Source organism: Rattus norvegicus, chromosome 18 (assembly GCF_036323735.1).
Source record: "Rattus norvegicus strain BN/NHsdMcwi chromosome 18, GRCr8, whole genome shotgun sequence".
NCBI classification, from domain to species: domain Eukaryota; kingdom Metazoa; phylum Chordata; class Mammalia; order Rodentia; family Muridae; genus Rattus; species Rattus norvegicus.
This window is the reverse complement of record NC_086036.1, coordinates 28,377,137-28,390,537: the sequence shown is the minus strand read 5'-3', so window position 1 is coordinate 28,390,537 and position 13,401 is coordinate 28,377,137. Positions and strand designations below refer to the sequence as shown.

General features: G+C 48.4%; 1 protein-coding gene across 1 annotated transcript; it reads left to right on the top strand.

Moving 5' to 3' along the window:
• The first annotated feature begins 317 nt into the window (after positions 1 to 317).
• Positions 318 to 10,201, top strand: Hbegf (heparin-binding EGF-like growth factor). The gene is made up of 6 exons (NM_012945.2): positions 318 to 392; positions 585 to 758; positions 3,012 to 3,189; positions 8,093 to 8,248; positions 8,955 to 9,045; positions 9,327 to 10,201. Exons 1-5 carry the CDS (start codon positions 347 to 349, stop codon positions 9,025 to 9,027), a joined length of 627 nt encoding a protein of 208 aa, NP_037077.1. The 5' UTR covers positions 318 to 346; the 3' UTR covers positions 9,028 to 9,045; positions 9,327 to 10,201.
• The last annotated feature ends 3,200 nt before the right edge of the window (positions 10,202 to 13,401 follow it).

Below are 13,401 nucleotides of genomic sequence, written 5' to 3'. Positions count from 1 at the left end.
GGGAGGGGAGGGGGCGGCGCCGGGTGGGGCGGGGCTCCCACTCCTTCCCGGGAGCCTTATTCCCGGCCGCGCGCTGCGAGCGAGCGCTCAGTCGGCCCCCGGAGCTGCACGCGGCTGATTGGCCTGACGGACCTTCAAGGGCTGGAGCGGACGCGCGGACCGACTCTGAACAGACAGACTAACCGCGGCCGCAAGGTTCCCAGACAGGATCTCAACGAGAAGCAGGCATCGGACGGTGCCTAGTGGAATCTCGCTGTCCTCCGCCGCCTGGCCCCGGTGCAGGCATCCAGCGGCCGCCGCATCCAAAGTGATCCGCTGCCCCCCCGTCTCCGCCAGGCTCGGGACCATGAAGCTGCTGCCGTCGGTGGTGCTGAAGCTCTTTCTGGCCGCAGGTAAGAGCCCGTGTCTCCGAGGTCGGGGTGGGGTGGGCGCCGTGCGGGGGACACGTGGGAAGGTCGCTGCGGCGCCCCCCACCCGCCAAGCGGGCCACTTGGTGGGGCCCGTGCGCCCTGATGGGCGGGCGTGGACCTCGGTGGCGTGGTAGAGCGGGGTCTTAGTGAGGCCTCCTCTCTTTTCTTGTCCAGTGTTGTCCGCGTTGGTGACCGGTGAGAGTCTGGAGCGGCTTCGGAGAGGTCTGGCGGCAGCAACCAGCAACCCTGACCCTCCCACTGGAACCACAAACCAGCTGCTACCCACGGGAGCTGATCGCGCTCAGGAGGTCCAGGACTTGGAAGGGACCGATCTGGACCTTTTCAAAGGTAGGTGTGGAGGTTTACTAAACCTTAGATGCTGTTCGCAGCTGAAGAATACTTAGGCCTAAGATTTATGCTTTGGCCCCCCACCCCCAACCCCGGGGGGCTGAGGGATGTTTATCGAAGACTTCAAGGAAAAGCTAAAGGCCTGACTGAAGTTGGGGTTCTGGAATACAGTCAGGTCATTCTTGTCCTTGGTCTCACCTGGCGTGGGGTCTTACTTTATATTTTGGAGCAAACTGAAGGAGGCAGGTCCTCTGAGGTAAGCTAGATGGTAGAAGGAAGGCATGACAGAGATGCTTTCTCTAGAGTTTCTTTGCCTCCCCCGTAAAAAAAAAAAGTGCAAGTCCTATTTGCTATATGATTATATATATGATGATTATATATAAAGAGTTAAGAGAGTTCTCAGCCTCAGGGCATCAGGCCTAACATGTTAGCATGTTTTGGGAATTGTGCACAAGAGACTTGATTTGGGTTTGGGGTATTGGCCCACCGGGAAGAGTACCAGTGACAGAACAAGCTTTGTGCACGGGTGCTCCATAAACTAGGGGACGGTGAAAGTGTGCAGTGATAGTTTACTTTACCCACCTATCTCCAGGCTGGAGAAAGAGGGCAGTGAGGAACTCTTAGCTTTGGTAGATGAAGTCAGCACCCCTGCCACTGGCTGTGAATGGTGAATGGTGGGGCCCTGGGAGGCTGTTTTGAAATGGTGTGGGTCTGAAACTTGTAGACTCCCACTTGAATCCCTAAGGAGACTCCAGGAAGAAAGAGTATGGTCCTATAACCTGTGTCTGGGGTTGAGCACAGGGACTGGGCAGAGTCCAGAACCTGAGGGCCTCCGTGCCTCTGGCCACTAGCAGTGATTCTCAGAGGCAGAGCCAGCCGGAAGCCCTGTGGGCCCCGGAATGACTATATTTGGTTGGAAAGAGACACACCTGTTCAGCCCCACCTGCTGCTTAGCATGCCTGCTCCCTCCTCACCCAAGGCTTCCCTAGGTTCTTTCTCCGTTGTGCAGTAAGTCAGGAGTCTGCTCTAAAACTGAGAGGCTGGGATCCCACACATCAGCCCCTCAACAGTGGCCCCTTGGGGTCACCCATGTCCCAGAAAAGTCTGGATTCTCCTAGCTCTCTCTCGGGCTGGACAGGGCTGGGCATGGCTGTGACTCACCTCCCACCCACATGGCTACTCCTCTCACCTCTGCCAACCTGACTCACTGCTCCCTCTCCTCAGCCAGAGCCTAACTTGTCAGTCTTTCTGCATCTCTCTCTCTCTCTCTCTCTCTCTCTCTCTCTCTCTCTCTCTCTCTCTCTCTCTCTCTGATTGCCTTGAGAGCACCTTTTGTCTCTCAGGTTCAGGGATAGGGAAGGCTGGAATCAGACTCCTGGGCTAATGGCTAGTCCCTGATAGCTGTGAAGTTACCCTGTCCCCATATCTACAGTCTAGAAAGAAGGGGGGGGTGTTCCTTCTGGACAGTTCCTTGTACATATTGTAACACCCCTCCCTATCCCAGGTTTAAATAAGACATTTGAGGATAAATATAATTGGATGTTTAAAAGGTGAATACATGGTTAAAGGGCATAGGGCAGGGCAGATATCTTGCCCAAACTCAAAACGAAGTAAGGCCTTTTATGTCAGAGTTGGCTTGTTGTCTGTTTCAGAGCAAGGTTCTGCCCCAAACCCACTCCCCGTGGCCAATGGGAGTTCCAGAAGAGAGGTTCCAAGTCTATAGTTCTCTCAATTTAGAAGCTTCCTACCCCAAACAGCCAGATTCCTTCTCCCAAAGCAATTTTTGTCTGTGACACAGTCTTCCTGCAAGTGGGTCACTGAGTACAGGACGAGGAAATGAGTCTACAATAGAATCAAGCGCATGGGGGATCACAGGTGGGGGTGGGTGGGGATAGAGAGCAGGCAGAGCGCGAGTGCCAGGCTGGTGGCTTTGTGCTGTGACCTGCAGTTACTCCGGCTTTCTTAGAACGAGGCCATTCTTTCTTGGGACCGAACCCAACCTCTATTTCCTCTTAAAAGTTTCCTCTTTCTGGTGGTTCTTAAAGAGCGTTCCCAGGCCTCTGACTACAGGTGGGATCAAAGAGTGTGTGCATCTTCATGGGTTCTGGGGGGGGGGGGTTATCCACCTGTAATTCCATGTTCCAGATGCTGGGGTGGGTGAAATGGAAGTCTGAGGTCAGCCTGGCTTATATCTGGAGATACTTTTTCAAGGGACAGAGTAGAAATGCTTAACTCGTACCTTTTTTCCTGCAGTTGCTTTCTCCTCCAAGCCACAAGCCCTGGCCACCCCAGGAAAAGAAAAGAACGGGAAAAAGAAGAGGAAAGGCAAGGGGTTAGGAAAGAAGAGAGATCCATGCCTTAAGAAATACAAGGACTACTGCATCCACGGAGAGTGCAGATACCTGAAGGAGCTCCGTATTCCCTCGTGCCAGTAAGTGCTTCTCTCCTAGAATGGACGTCACTGTCACACTGCCAGCCACACGTTCTGTTTGTCACTGTTCCTTGAATTCATAATTTCGCCCAGTTTCTTTTCAACCTCTGGGAGGAAGTTCAAGGGAAGGGACATATTTTTAGTCAGCGGAAGTCCCCACCACCGCCACCACCAAAAAGGATGTAATTTCCTGTGGCATGGGTTTGTGACTCTCCTTAGTCCTTCAGGGCATTTCCTCCTGAGTGTGTGCCCACAAAAGCTAGCACTTGGGGAGGAGGGCCTTCGTTCCCGGACCCTCCTCTGGGGAGGAGAGCTGATAGGGAACACAGCAGAGTGGGTCCCTGGCAGCTGATATGAGGTGCCTTAAGTCACGTGCTGCGTGGGTGCGTGTACTCAAGTGTGTGCATGCGGGCGAGCCTTGGTCCTCAGGCATGGCAGGACTATACAGAGAGGAATCAGAATGCAGAGTGAATCAGACCCCTTCTTCTTTACTTTTTCACCCAGGCAAGGGACAGAAGGATGTGGGAGACATAGAGGATATCGAGCTTGTGGGCAATGGTGGGTTGGAGAACACTTTTTTGTGTGTGCAGGATTATCAGTGGAACCCAACTTGGCCTGCAGCATCACTGCTCCCTGTCAAGAGTGAGGATGGAGGGGTTGTGGGTTCATTAACCTCTCAAAGGCCAAATCCAGCAAGTGGCCACCTTGGCAACCCCTCAGGGATGACTGTGCTGTTGTTATCTGGAAAGCAAAATGTGATCACTGTACCTGAGGCCAATATCCCACATCGGGCTACAGATAACCCCCCTCTCCCCTGTCAAGAGAGAGACAGGCTCTTGGAACCCTGTGACTCTTCCTAAGAGACTCTGGACAGCTCAGAATGCTGTTGTATATACACTGCTTCCCCCCTGTCAAAAAAAATCTGTCTGTATGGCATCTCTTCCTCCTGTGACTAGCATGGGTCCTTTTAGCTTTCACAAGCACCCTAGTCTTATCTAATCACACACAGCAGATCTGTCCTGTATTTAGCAGCTGGCAGACAGATCTATCCCCACCTACATAGACAGTGTGTCCTTTCCAGTACCGTCCTAGGCAGGAGTTTGGTGCATTGGAGAGGCTTGGTTAAGAACGGCAGAATCAGCAGGCTGGTGGTAGCACATACCCTCATGCTTTTAATACCAGCACTCAGAGGCAGAGGCAGGGCAGGCAGATCTCTTTGTTCGAGGCCAGCCTGGTCTACAGAGCGAGTTTCAGAACAGCCAGGGCCACTGTCTTAAAAAAACAAAAATAAAATAAAATAAAATAAAATAAGGTAGAGTCTCAGTCTGCTCCTTCCCAATGTCCTGGGACAGGACAGGAAATGTTTGTCTTAAATGTGCAAAATGGCATCATTAACTCAGGGTGGAGAAAGTGACTCTGAGGGTAGTTAAGCTGGACTAGAGCCAGGAGTCTGTCTAGCCACACTGTCTGGGGATGTGTCGTGGCTCAGGGTGTTCTGATGAACGGATTTGCAGGGCTTCTATTGATCAGCCAAGAAGCCAGGCTCCCCTGACCTAAGCTCAGAGAACCAAGAAGTGTGCTTAAGGTCACCTAGTGGCTCTAGGAATAGTGAAAATAATCATATTGGTATTATTTCTTTGAAGTCTTCATAGTTTACCTTGAAATCAAGTTCAGCCCAGCAGGCATGGTGAGCACTTACTCTGTCTGAAGGAGATGGTCTTTGGGATTTCCAAAAGCCCTCTGCTGGGGGCGAGGGAGCAGGGGTCAGAACTTTCTCTACTTGGAAAATGAGGAAACCACCAAGAGCAAGGAGGAAGTTATTTGCATGAGATCAACAGCTAAATAAGTTCATGGGAAGAAAATGGGGTCTCGCTCCTATCCCAACATGCTTTTCATGTTCCCAGGGCACACTGGGTGTTGGCTTTCATCCTCTATCCCTGTCCTTATAGAGCCCAAACAGAATTTTATGGGGGTCAGCTGTTGTCCTCGAATACCCCTTAGGATTTTACTACTCTAAGAGTCCAACAAGCGTTCAGAAGGCTTTGTGTCAGCTTCCTAGACAGACTTCATGGGGTCGGTTCTTTGACATAAAGATCCTGGTTTTGGGCAATGTGATGTCTGTGTACCCACATCTGTGCCCCTCTTTGTGGCTTCTCTACTTTAGACCCAGAAACTGCCAGCTAGGGTGTGTCCAGGCTGCTGTGGTGAACTTGAGGCTAACTGGCTTCCTAAACCATCCTGTGACAGCCACCAGGAATAGGGAAATCCTTCTGTGTCACCAGCCAAAAGTTGTCCTCAAAGAGCAGTTTTCTTAGGCTTCTGACTGGCTGCTGACCCAGAAACTGGCTGCAGGGTTTCCTGTGGCTAGAGCAAACCTGGGCGGGGGGTGTTAGTTGGGTTGGGAAGGACTCCGCCGGAAGACAGGCAGGCCTGGAGCTGCTCTACGCACACTGCTCACACGCAGAGAAGCCCCTTCTCTTGACTTCATCTGACGTGAGCATCTTGTTCCTCGGGAAACAGGCTTTACCCTCTGGTTTGATTGTATAATCACTCACATAAGTGTGGCTTGATGCTCCAATGAGGTAGGCTTTTATTACCTCAGATTTGACATGAGGAAACCAAAGCTTAGAAAAGCAATGTGACTTGCCCAGGATCACCTGGCTAGAAACAGCAGAACCATCCCGGAGCTCACCTATTCTGATCTCCTCTATCACCTCCTGGAGTAGAGGAGAGACATATAAGATTGTGTAGAAGATATCTCTGGCCTCTAGAAGCTTCTGTTGTCATGCAAGTTCTGAAGTGGGTCACAGACGTGGAGAGGAGAAACGTGTCCTAGTTTGATGGATGTGTGTGTTGGCTTGAGGCAAGGCACGTGGTCTCGCCCTGCATCCAGGGATGCTCGGAATGTACTCAACCCCCATTCTTGCCAGGGGAAGCCAGGCTTTGAAGGGAGGGGGAAGTGGGTAATATTAGCACATTTACATTATTATCCTTTTGACTCAGGACAGAGGTGGCGGAGGGATTGTATAACTGAACCTCGGGACTCTGAGGCCAAGTTTTATTTTACCATCTGAGTAACTACCTGTGGGGTTCGAATGGTGGTTTGGAGCTGCAAAACAGATTCGGATTCAACCCCCCCACCTCCCCCCGGCATAGCATAGTTGCTGAGGTCATCCAGACTGCTGGGTTAAATCCAGGGCTCTACTACTCTCTAACTTTGGAACCTTGGCATGTTATTTGTTGGAAGTTAAATCTTGATTTCTTCAAAACGGGGATGGTAACCTCTACTTCACAGGTAGTCTGACCTTAAATGTTAAATGATATCAAAAGGCCCCAAGTTCAAGCCTCAGCATCAAAGACCAAATAAAGTAATCCTTATGAAGTGGTTAATAAAAGGCTCGTGGTAGGCCTTTTATTATTTGCTATTTATTATTAAAACTGTGAATAATAATAATAATAATAATAATAATAATAATAATAATAATAATAATGTGGTCAGAGAACAGATCACAGTCCCAGGACCTACCAGATATGTTTTGTTAGGGTTACCTGCATTGCTCAAAGGGGTCAAAATTGTAGCTTCTGACCTTGGCCTTGCTGCTTCCTAATTCTAAGACTTGACATCATTAAATCTCTCTGACCCCTTATCTCTGTGCACATGATTCTCCAGAGACACTCCCAGGAGCTTCCTTTAGGTCCTAGGAGGATAGGGTTATTGTTAGATATATTTTTCCTGACCCTGACTCAGGGACCAGACATACTGAAGAAGCTAAGTAAGGAACGTATTCTGTCCTTTGTGGGGCTGACTTCCCTTTATCTGCTCTGTACCCAGAAGTAGGTGCAGGGCAGCCCTAAGGTAGGGAGGGACAGGGATGCAGTGCTACCCATCCTGTGCCCTTGCCAGAGTCCACAGCTCTGCTCCGTGGAGCCTCCCAGGGCCCTGCAGGAAGGAGGGATTCCTCTTGGCTCTGAGGCTCCAGGTGCACACCTCTTTCTAGAGAAAACTTGGTTCAGAGTAGGGCCACAGGTTCTCAGCGCCTCCTTCAGCAGCTGCCGGCCTAACATCCCCAAGCTGACTACCTATGCTACTCCAGCTGGTGGGTGAGCAGTTGTGGGGGTGGCACACGAGCAAAGGTAGAGGATCCATGTGAATGCTGCTACCCTGTTGCTGAGTCCTAGGGAAGCCACTCACGGGGCTCCCCCTACATCAAAGGATCTCAAGGGTGCGCAAAGGAAGGCATGTCTTCCTAAGAGCTTTTCCGGAAATGCTTTGTGTTTGAAGAGAGGGTCATCACGTGACTTGTTTCTTGAGCGAGAAGAGCTCTGGGATTGTTTCTGACATTCTTTCCCGCTGTGGCAGGGTGGCTGGGCAGGAAGATGTTATCTGGGGGGTTTGTTTGCTTTGTGTCCTGAGATAAAGGAGACCTGAGAGACCAGCATTCAGAGGCCAAAGGCTGTTTGTAGTTTAGCTCCCAGGTTGGGAGCGAGGAGTTAACTGAAGGAAATGAGAAAAATGATTCCTGGCAAAGGGACAGGGCCTATTAATAGGCTGAGCAGCAGTGGGTTGGGACAGCATGCTGGATGCATTGATGGATGGGCAAGGCTGGGTTTATTTCTGGGTCAGAATGTGGAAGGGCCTCTCTGGATAGAGGGAGTGATGCTGAGTCGTCCTCCGCTCAGTCCATCAGTCCCCTTAAGCAGCGTAAGCAGAGCACGGTAGTAGAGATGCGATACATCGTTAGGCCCACATGGACTACATCTAAAGTGAGGCCTTCAACTCCTCCCTCTGTGGGTGGGGTGGGCAGAGAGAGAGAGAGAGAGAGAGAGAGAGAGAGAGAGAGAGAGAGAGAGAGGCAGAGAAGGTGCATACTCCATTAACTCTATCTTCTTCTTGTTCTTCTAGCTGCCTCCCTGGTTACCATGGACAGAGGTGTCATGGGCTGACCCTACCGGTAGAGAACCCCCTGTACACATATGACCACACTACCGTCTTGGCTGTGGTGGCTGTAGTACTGTCATCTGTCTGTCTTCTTGTCATCGTGGGACTTCTCATGTTCAGGTAAGCGTTTGGAGTCTTGCAGGCTTGTTTTTCTGAGCCACTCACTTCTTTCTCTCCCCTGGACTTAGAACCTCTCCTTGTACCCCTAGATGTTGGTCTGGATATTGTGTACTTTCTAGATTTTTTTTTTTTTTTTTTTTGCCAGGCACTGCATGAGACCAGTGTGTAAAGCCCAGAGTACCTATTGCCAGGTCACACAGGTTCTGTTCCTCTGTTCTCATGGGGTTCATTTCCTACCTCTGTGGCCTGGTCACTGCCCCACAGAGGCACTTCTTAAACATTTCTTTCTCCTGGCATTAATGCATGGTTTGGTAGAAAAGGCATGGATAATATTATTGATGGTAATCTTTCAGCGATTGTACTCTATAATGATGTTTTGAGGACCAAGTAATGCTAAAATCAATAAAGTCGGGGTGACGGGTACACTCCTGCTATGAAGCCATCCTGGGCTACATAGGAAATACTAGTCCACTCTGGGTTATGAGGTGCTGTCTCTAAAAACATAATTACATACACAAATATATATCTAAATCTTCCTCTGATAGAGACAGGAATCTCTCAGAGAAGCTATATCCTGGCTAAAGACACATGAGTTGCCTTACCCCCTGGGGAAGAAATAGATTACTACCAGGGGAGTTCCTTGAGAGGGCTGGCTGTGGGGCCTGCACTTGGTCATTTCTTCACAACTCTTTTTTATTTTCCTCAGGTACCATAGGCGAGGAGGTTATGACTTGGAAAGTGAGGAGAAAGTGAAGTTGGGCATGGCTAGCTCCCACTGAGGAGGATCTGAGCTCAAGGTAATGTTCTATCCTTTGTCCTGGGCAGCATGGGTAGACAGGCCAAGGCACGGGTGGGTCTGGGGACTGCTTCAGTGAGTGCTGAATTCTCTTGGTTAGGGGTTGCAGGGGGCAGGTGACTATTGGGAAGTCTGATTTCTAATGCAGAATTGTTTCCAGAGACTTGATGAGGTGTCTCTGGCTAGGTTACAAGGTTGTCACACTGCACGCTCCCCATCCTACCCCTCTTTGCATTCCATAAGATTGGTCCCACCTTTAACTGCCTCCCTCTTATGCTTCAGGAGCCTTCAGAGGATGGCTACTTCTGAGATGGCGGTTCCTTACAAGTTCTACAGAGGGAAAATACTTCACCAGCAGCCATGAAGACTTCTTCATTCATTCCCAGTTGCTACCCTGACTGGGCCTCCTGTAATTGCTCTGCAAAAATATCAGAGCCTCTAAGTGCCAAACAGACTATGCCCCGCTGGGATCTGGATCAGAAGAAAGCAGGAGCAAGTGAGCCCTTCAGGCCTTCCTGATCCTCCACCACTGAACCCACTGGTTTGTTTAAACACTTAGCTTCTGGATTAAAGTGTCAGCTAGTTTCCATATGCTCCAGGATTTTTGGCTGAAAAAAAAAAAAGAAGAGAGGACGGATGAGTGGTTTATGGACTGGAAGAGATCAACAGAGTTGAGAAGCTAAGTGTTCAAGTAGCCACAGGGGATCTGCTGTTTGGACCCTCCAGCACGCTGGATTTGATGAGCTAACTGTGAAATATCTCAAGCCCGAGAACTCTTGAGTTTTGGGACTTCTACCCAGAGGGGAAAAATAACAAGTATTTTGTTGTTGTTGTTGTTTGTTTGTTTTTAAAATGCCTCTTAAATTATATATTTATTTTATTCTATGTATGTTAATATATTTAGTTTTTAACAATCTAACAATAATATTTCAAGTGCCTAGACTGTTACTTTGCCAATGTCCTGGCCCGCCTCTCTTGCAGCTCTTCCACCTGGCTCAATGCCACACTCCCATCTGCTCTGTAACCCATCTGTAGTAATTTATTGTCTGTCTACATTTCAGAAGATGCCCCTGTAGCAGAGTATCCCAGGGTGGGTTGTGTATGGTCGGAGTGCAAGGATGGATTTGGGCAGAGCCACTCTGTGAGTTGGACTGCAGTCTTGCCTAGGTGATTTTTGTCTACCGTTCGTGTTTTGAAAGCCCAAGGTGCTGATGTCAAAGTGTAATAGATATTGGTGTTTCCTCGTGTCCTCTCCCTGCCAAATCTCAGAAAGATTGGGCGCCCATTCCTGCAGCTTCCCGGTCCTCCATCACCCCGTGTCACTCCCTTTGTATCAAGACATTTCCCTTATCCTGCCATTCTTCTGGTGCTACTCCATGCAGGGGTTGGTAGAGCACAGAACAGTTTGGAGAAGGCATTAGTAAAGAAAAAGGCTGAGGAAGAACAGGGAATTTTGGAGTTGACTATTCTTGGTAACTGATACCTATCACTTAGTACAGAGAAGGTTGGCGGGAGGGAAGGTTTTGGGTAAGGAGACCACGGTCTCACCAAAACTGTGATGTGTGCTGTCACAGACCCCATGGAAGTTTCTAGTGCCATTTCTGAACTGTTACAACCTATATTTCCAAAACCTGGTTCATATTTATACTTCGTGATCCAAATAAATATAACTCTTACTCCATCCATGTTCTATTTAATTTTTGGTTTGGTGTTGTTTGTTTGTTTGTTTGTTTGTTTAGGGGCTCACTTTTGAATCCTGGCTGTCCTAAAACTCTCTATGTAGACCAGGTTGGTCTTGAACTCAGATCTGTTGGGCATTGCCTCCCAAGTGCTGGGAGTAAAGGCTTGCACCACACCTAGCATGCTTTGTTTTTATATGCATGAGTCCAGAAGTTGACTTTGGGTGTCTTTCACAATTGCTCTCCTTTATTATTTATGTCTTTTTTTTTTTGACAAAGTCTTACTACACACCCTGGCTTAGAACTCAGATGTCTACATGTCTTTGACTCTTGAGAGATGAGATTAATGGTGTATAAGCTACCCTGGCCAGTTTGCTCTTCTTACTTTTTGAATCAGTCTCTCACTGAACCCAGAGCTCACCAGTTCATTTTGGCTAGACTAGTGGGCCAATGAGCTTCAGGGATTATCCTGTGTCTGCTTCTACAATCCACAGTCTAGAGTTACAGACACATGTCAGTGTGTTCACTTTTATAAGGGCTCTGGGGATACAAACAAAGACCCTTGTGTTTGCATATTAAACACTTTACTGACTGAGCTTTTCCCCAGATCTGTTCTGCTTGGGTTACCTGGGAATCTGTTTAACACAGAAATTTTCTTTCTCTCTCTCTTTCTTTCTTTCTTTCTTTCTTCCTTCCTTCCTCCCTCCCTCCCTTCCTTCCTTTCTTCTCTCTCTCTCTCTCTCTCTCTCTCTCTCTCTCTCTCTCTTTTGGTTGGTTGGTCGGTTGACTGGTTAGCTGGTGGTTTTTTTGGGTTTTTTTTGTTTTTTTTTTTATTAACTTGAATATTTCTTATTTACATTTCGAGTGTTATTCCCTTTCCCAGTTTCCAGGCCAACATCCCCCTAGCCCCTCCCCCTCCCCTTCTTTATGGGTGTCCCCCTCCCCAGCCTCCCCCCATTGCCGCCCTCCCCACAACAATCTAGTTTACTGGGGGTTCAGTCTTAGCAGGACCCAGGGCTTCCCCTTACACTGGTGCTCTCACTAGGATATTCATTGCTACCTATGAGGTCAGAGTCCAGGGTCAGTCCATGTATAGTCTTTAGGTAGTGGCTTAGTCCCTGGAAGCTCTGGTTGGTTTTGGTTTTTTGAGACAGGGTTTCTCTGTATAGCCCTGGCTGTCCTGGAACTCATTCTGTAGACCAAGCTGGCCTTAAACTCAGAGATCTGCCTGCCTCTGCCTTCTGAGTGCTGAGATTAAAGGAGTGCACCACCACTGCCTGACACCATAGGAGATTTTTAAGATGTCTCAGTGTCAGACATGTTCGTGTACACTATTCTCACTATCCACAACTCCATGATGGGATTCTATTAAGCATCTCGTTTTCCTAAAAGAAGAAACTGAGTCTTAGATTGTATAACTTGCCTAAGAATACACAGTGACCACTTGCTTTGTTTTAATACTCACTACTTCTCACACAAGGAAGACTAGAACTTTAGTGTAGGAAGTTTGGCTGGCTGGGCTTGTGAATGTTCGATTGTTAAGCCCTGGATTCGGGATTTAATTGTGTACTGTTCATGTAGGCAGCCATTGCTCCTGGAAGAAACAAGATCTTTTTATCCTGTCCTTTCATGCTCCACAGCCAACCCAAGTGGTTGCACTCTTGTCAGCTATAAGTACGAATGTATGTATGCAACCACGGACCATGATCATCACCCAGTCCAACACACCATCCTCCCAGACCTGGACTCTGAAAGGCCTCTTGCCTTCCCGCCTTGCTTCTTGGCTAGAATGGTATTTTATTGAAGACATAACTCAGGGCTGGGGGTGGTAGTTCAGCGGTACAACACATGCTTTGCACATAAGAAGTCCAAGATATGAGTCCCCATATATGACACACACATAAATCAGATCTTTTCTACTTTGAAGGTCTTCCCTGTTCACCCTATTGTTCATAGAACATTCCTCAGCATACAAAGTACACACAAAGTATATACATCCCTCCCAAGAGGGATTTTTGTTCCTCCATAGTTCCTAGTTACTGCTAACACCTTCTATTTGTTTACTGTTGATCTGCTCCTACTAGAATGTTGGTCCCATGATGTGGTATTGTTCTCATAAAACTGGGATGCAGGTATTCAGTATCTGTTACATTCTTACATTAGTGCGAGAGAACTGAACTCTAAGCCAAGGCCAACAAGTAGGCAGATTTTTTTTTTTTTGGTTCTTTTTTTTGGAGCTGGGGACCGAACCCAGGGCCTTGCGCTTCCTAGGTAAGCGCTCTACCACTGAGCTAAATCCCCAGCCCCAAGTAGGCAGATTTAATCTACTGTTGCTCTGAAAGTTGTTCAGTTTACAGAAATGCCTCTGTCAGGGAAGGTGGGCTGGACATGGAGCATGGTGTCCTGGTGAGTTGGAGGCACCAAAAGCCAACATACACATGTCCTGGGTTGTTCCTCCTTTTCCCCATCTCTCTTTGGAGAGATTAGACATGCTGAAGTTTCTCTGGGAGCCCAGAGATATTTTTCTTTTTTTCTTTTTAAAAAAAGATTTATTACTTTATTTACACACACACACACACACACACACACACACACACACACACACACACACCACACCACACCACACCACACCACACCGCAACTATCTTCAGACACATCAAAAGAGGACATCAGATACC

Bases quoted from the DNA above. Each gene is read 5' to 3' on its own strand.
- Hbegf (NM_012945.2), top strand. From the start codon at position 347: ATGAAGCTGCTGCCGTCGGTGGTGCTGAAGCTCTTTCTGGCCGCAG. The intron at 3,190-8,092 runs GTAAGTGCTTCT...TTGTTCTTCTAG, and splicing joins CTCCGTATTCCCTCGTGCCA to CTGCCTCCCTGGTTACCATG. The intron at 8,249-8,954 runs GTAAGCGTTTGG...TATTTTCCTCAG, and splicing joins GTGGGACTTCTCATGTTCAG to GTACCATAGGCGAGGAGGTT.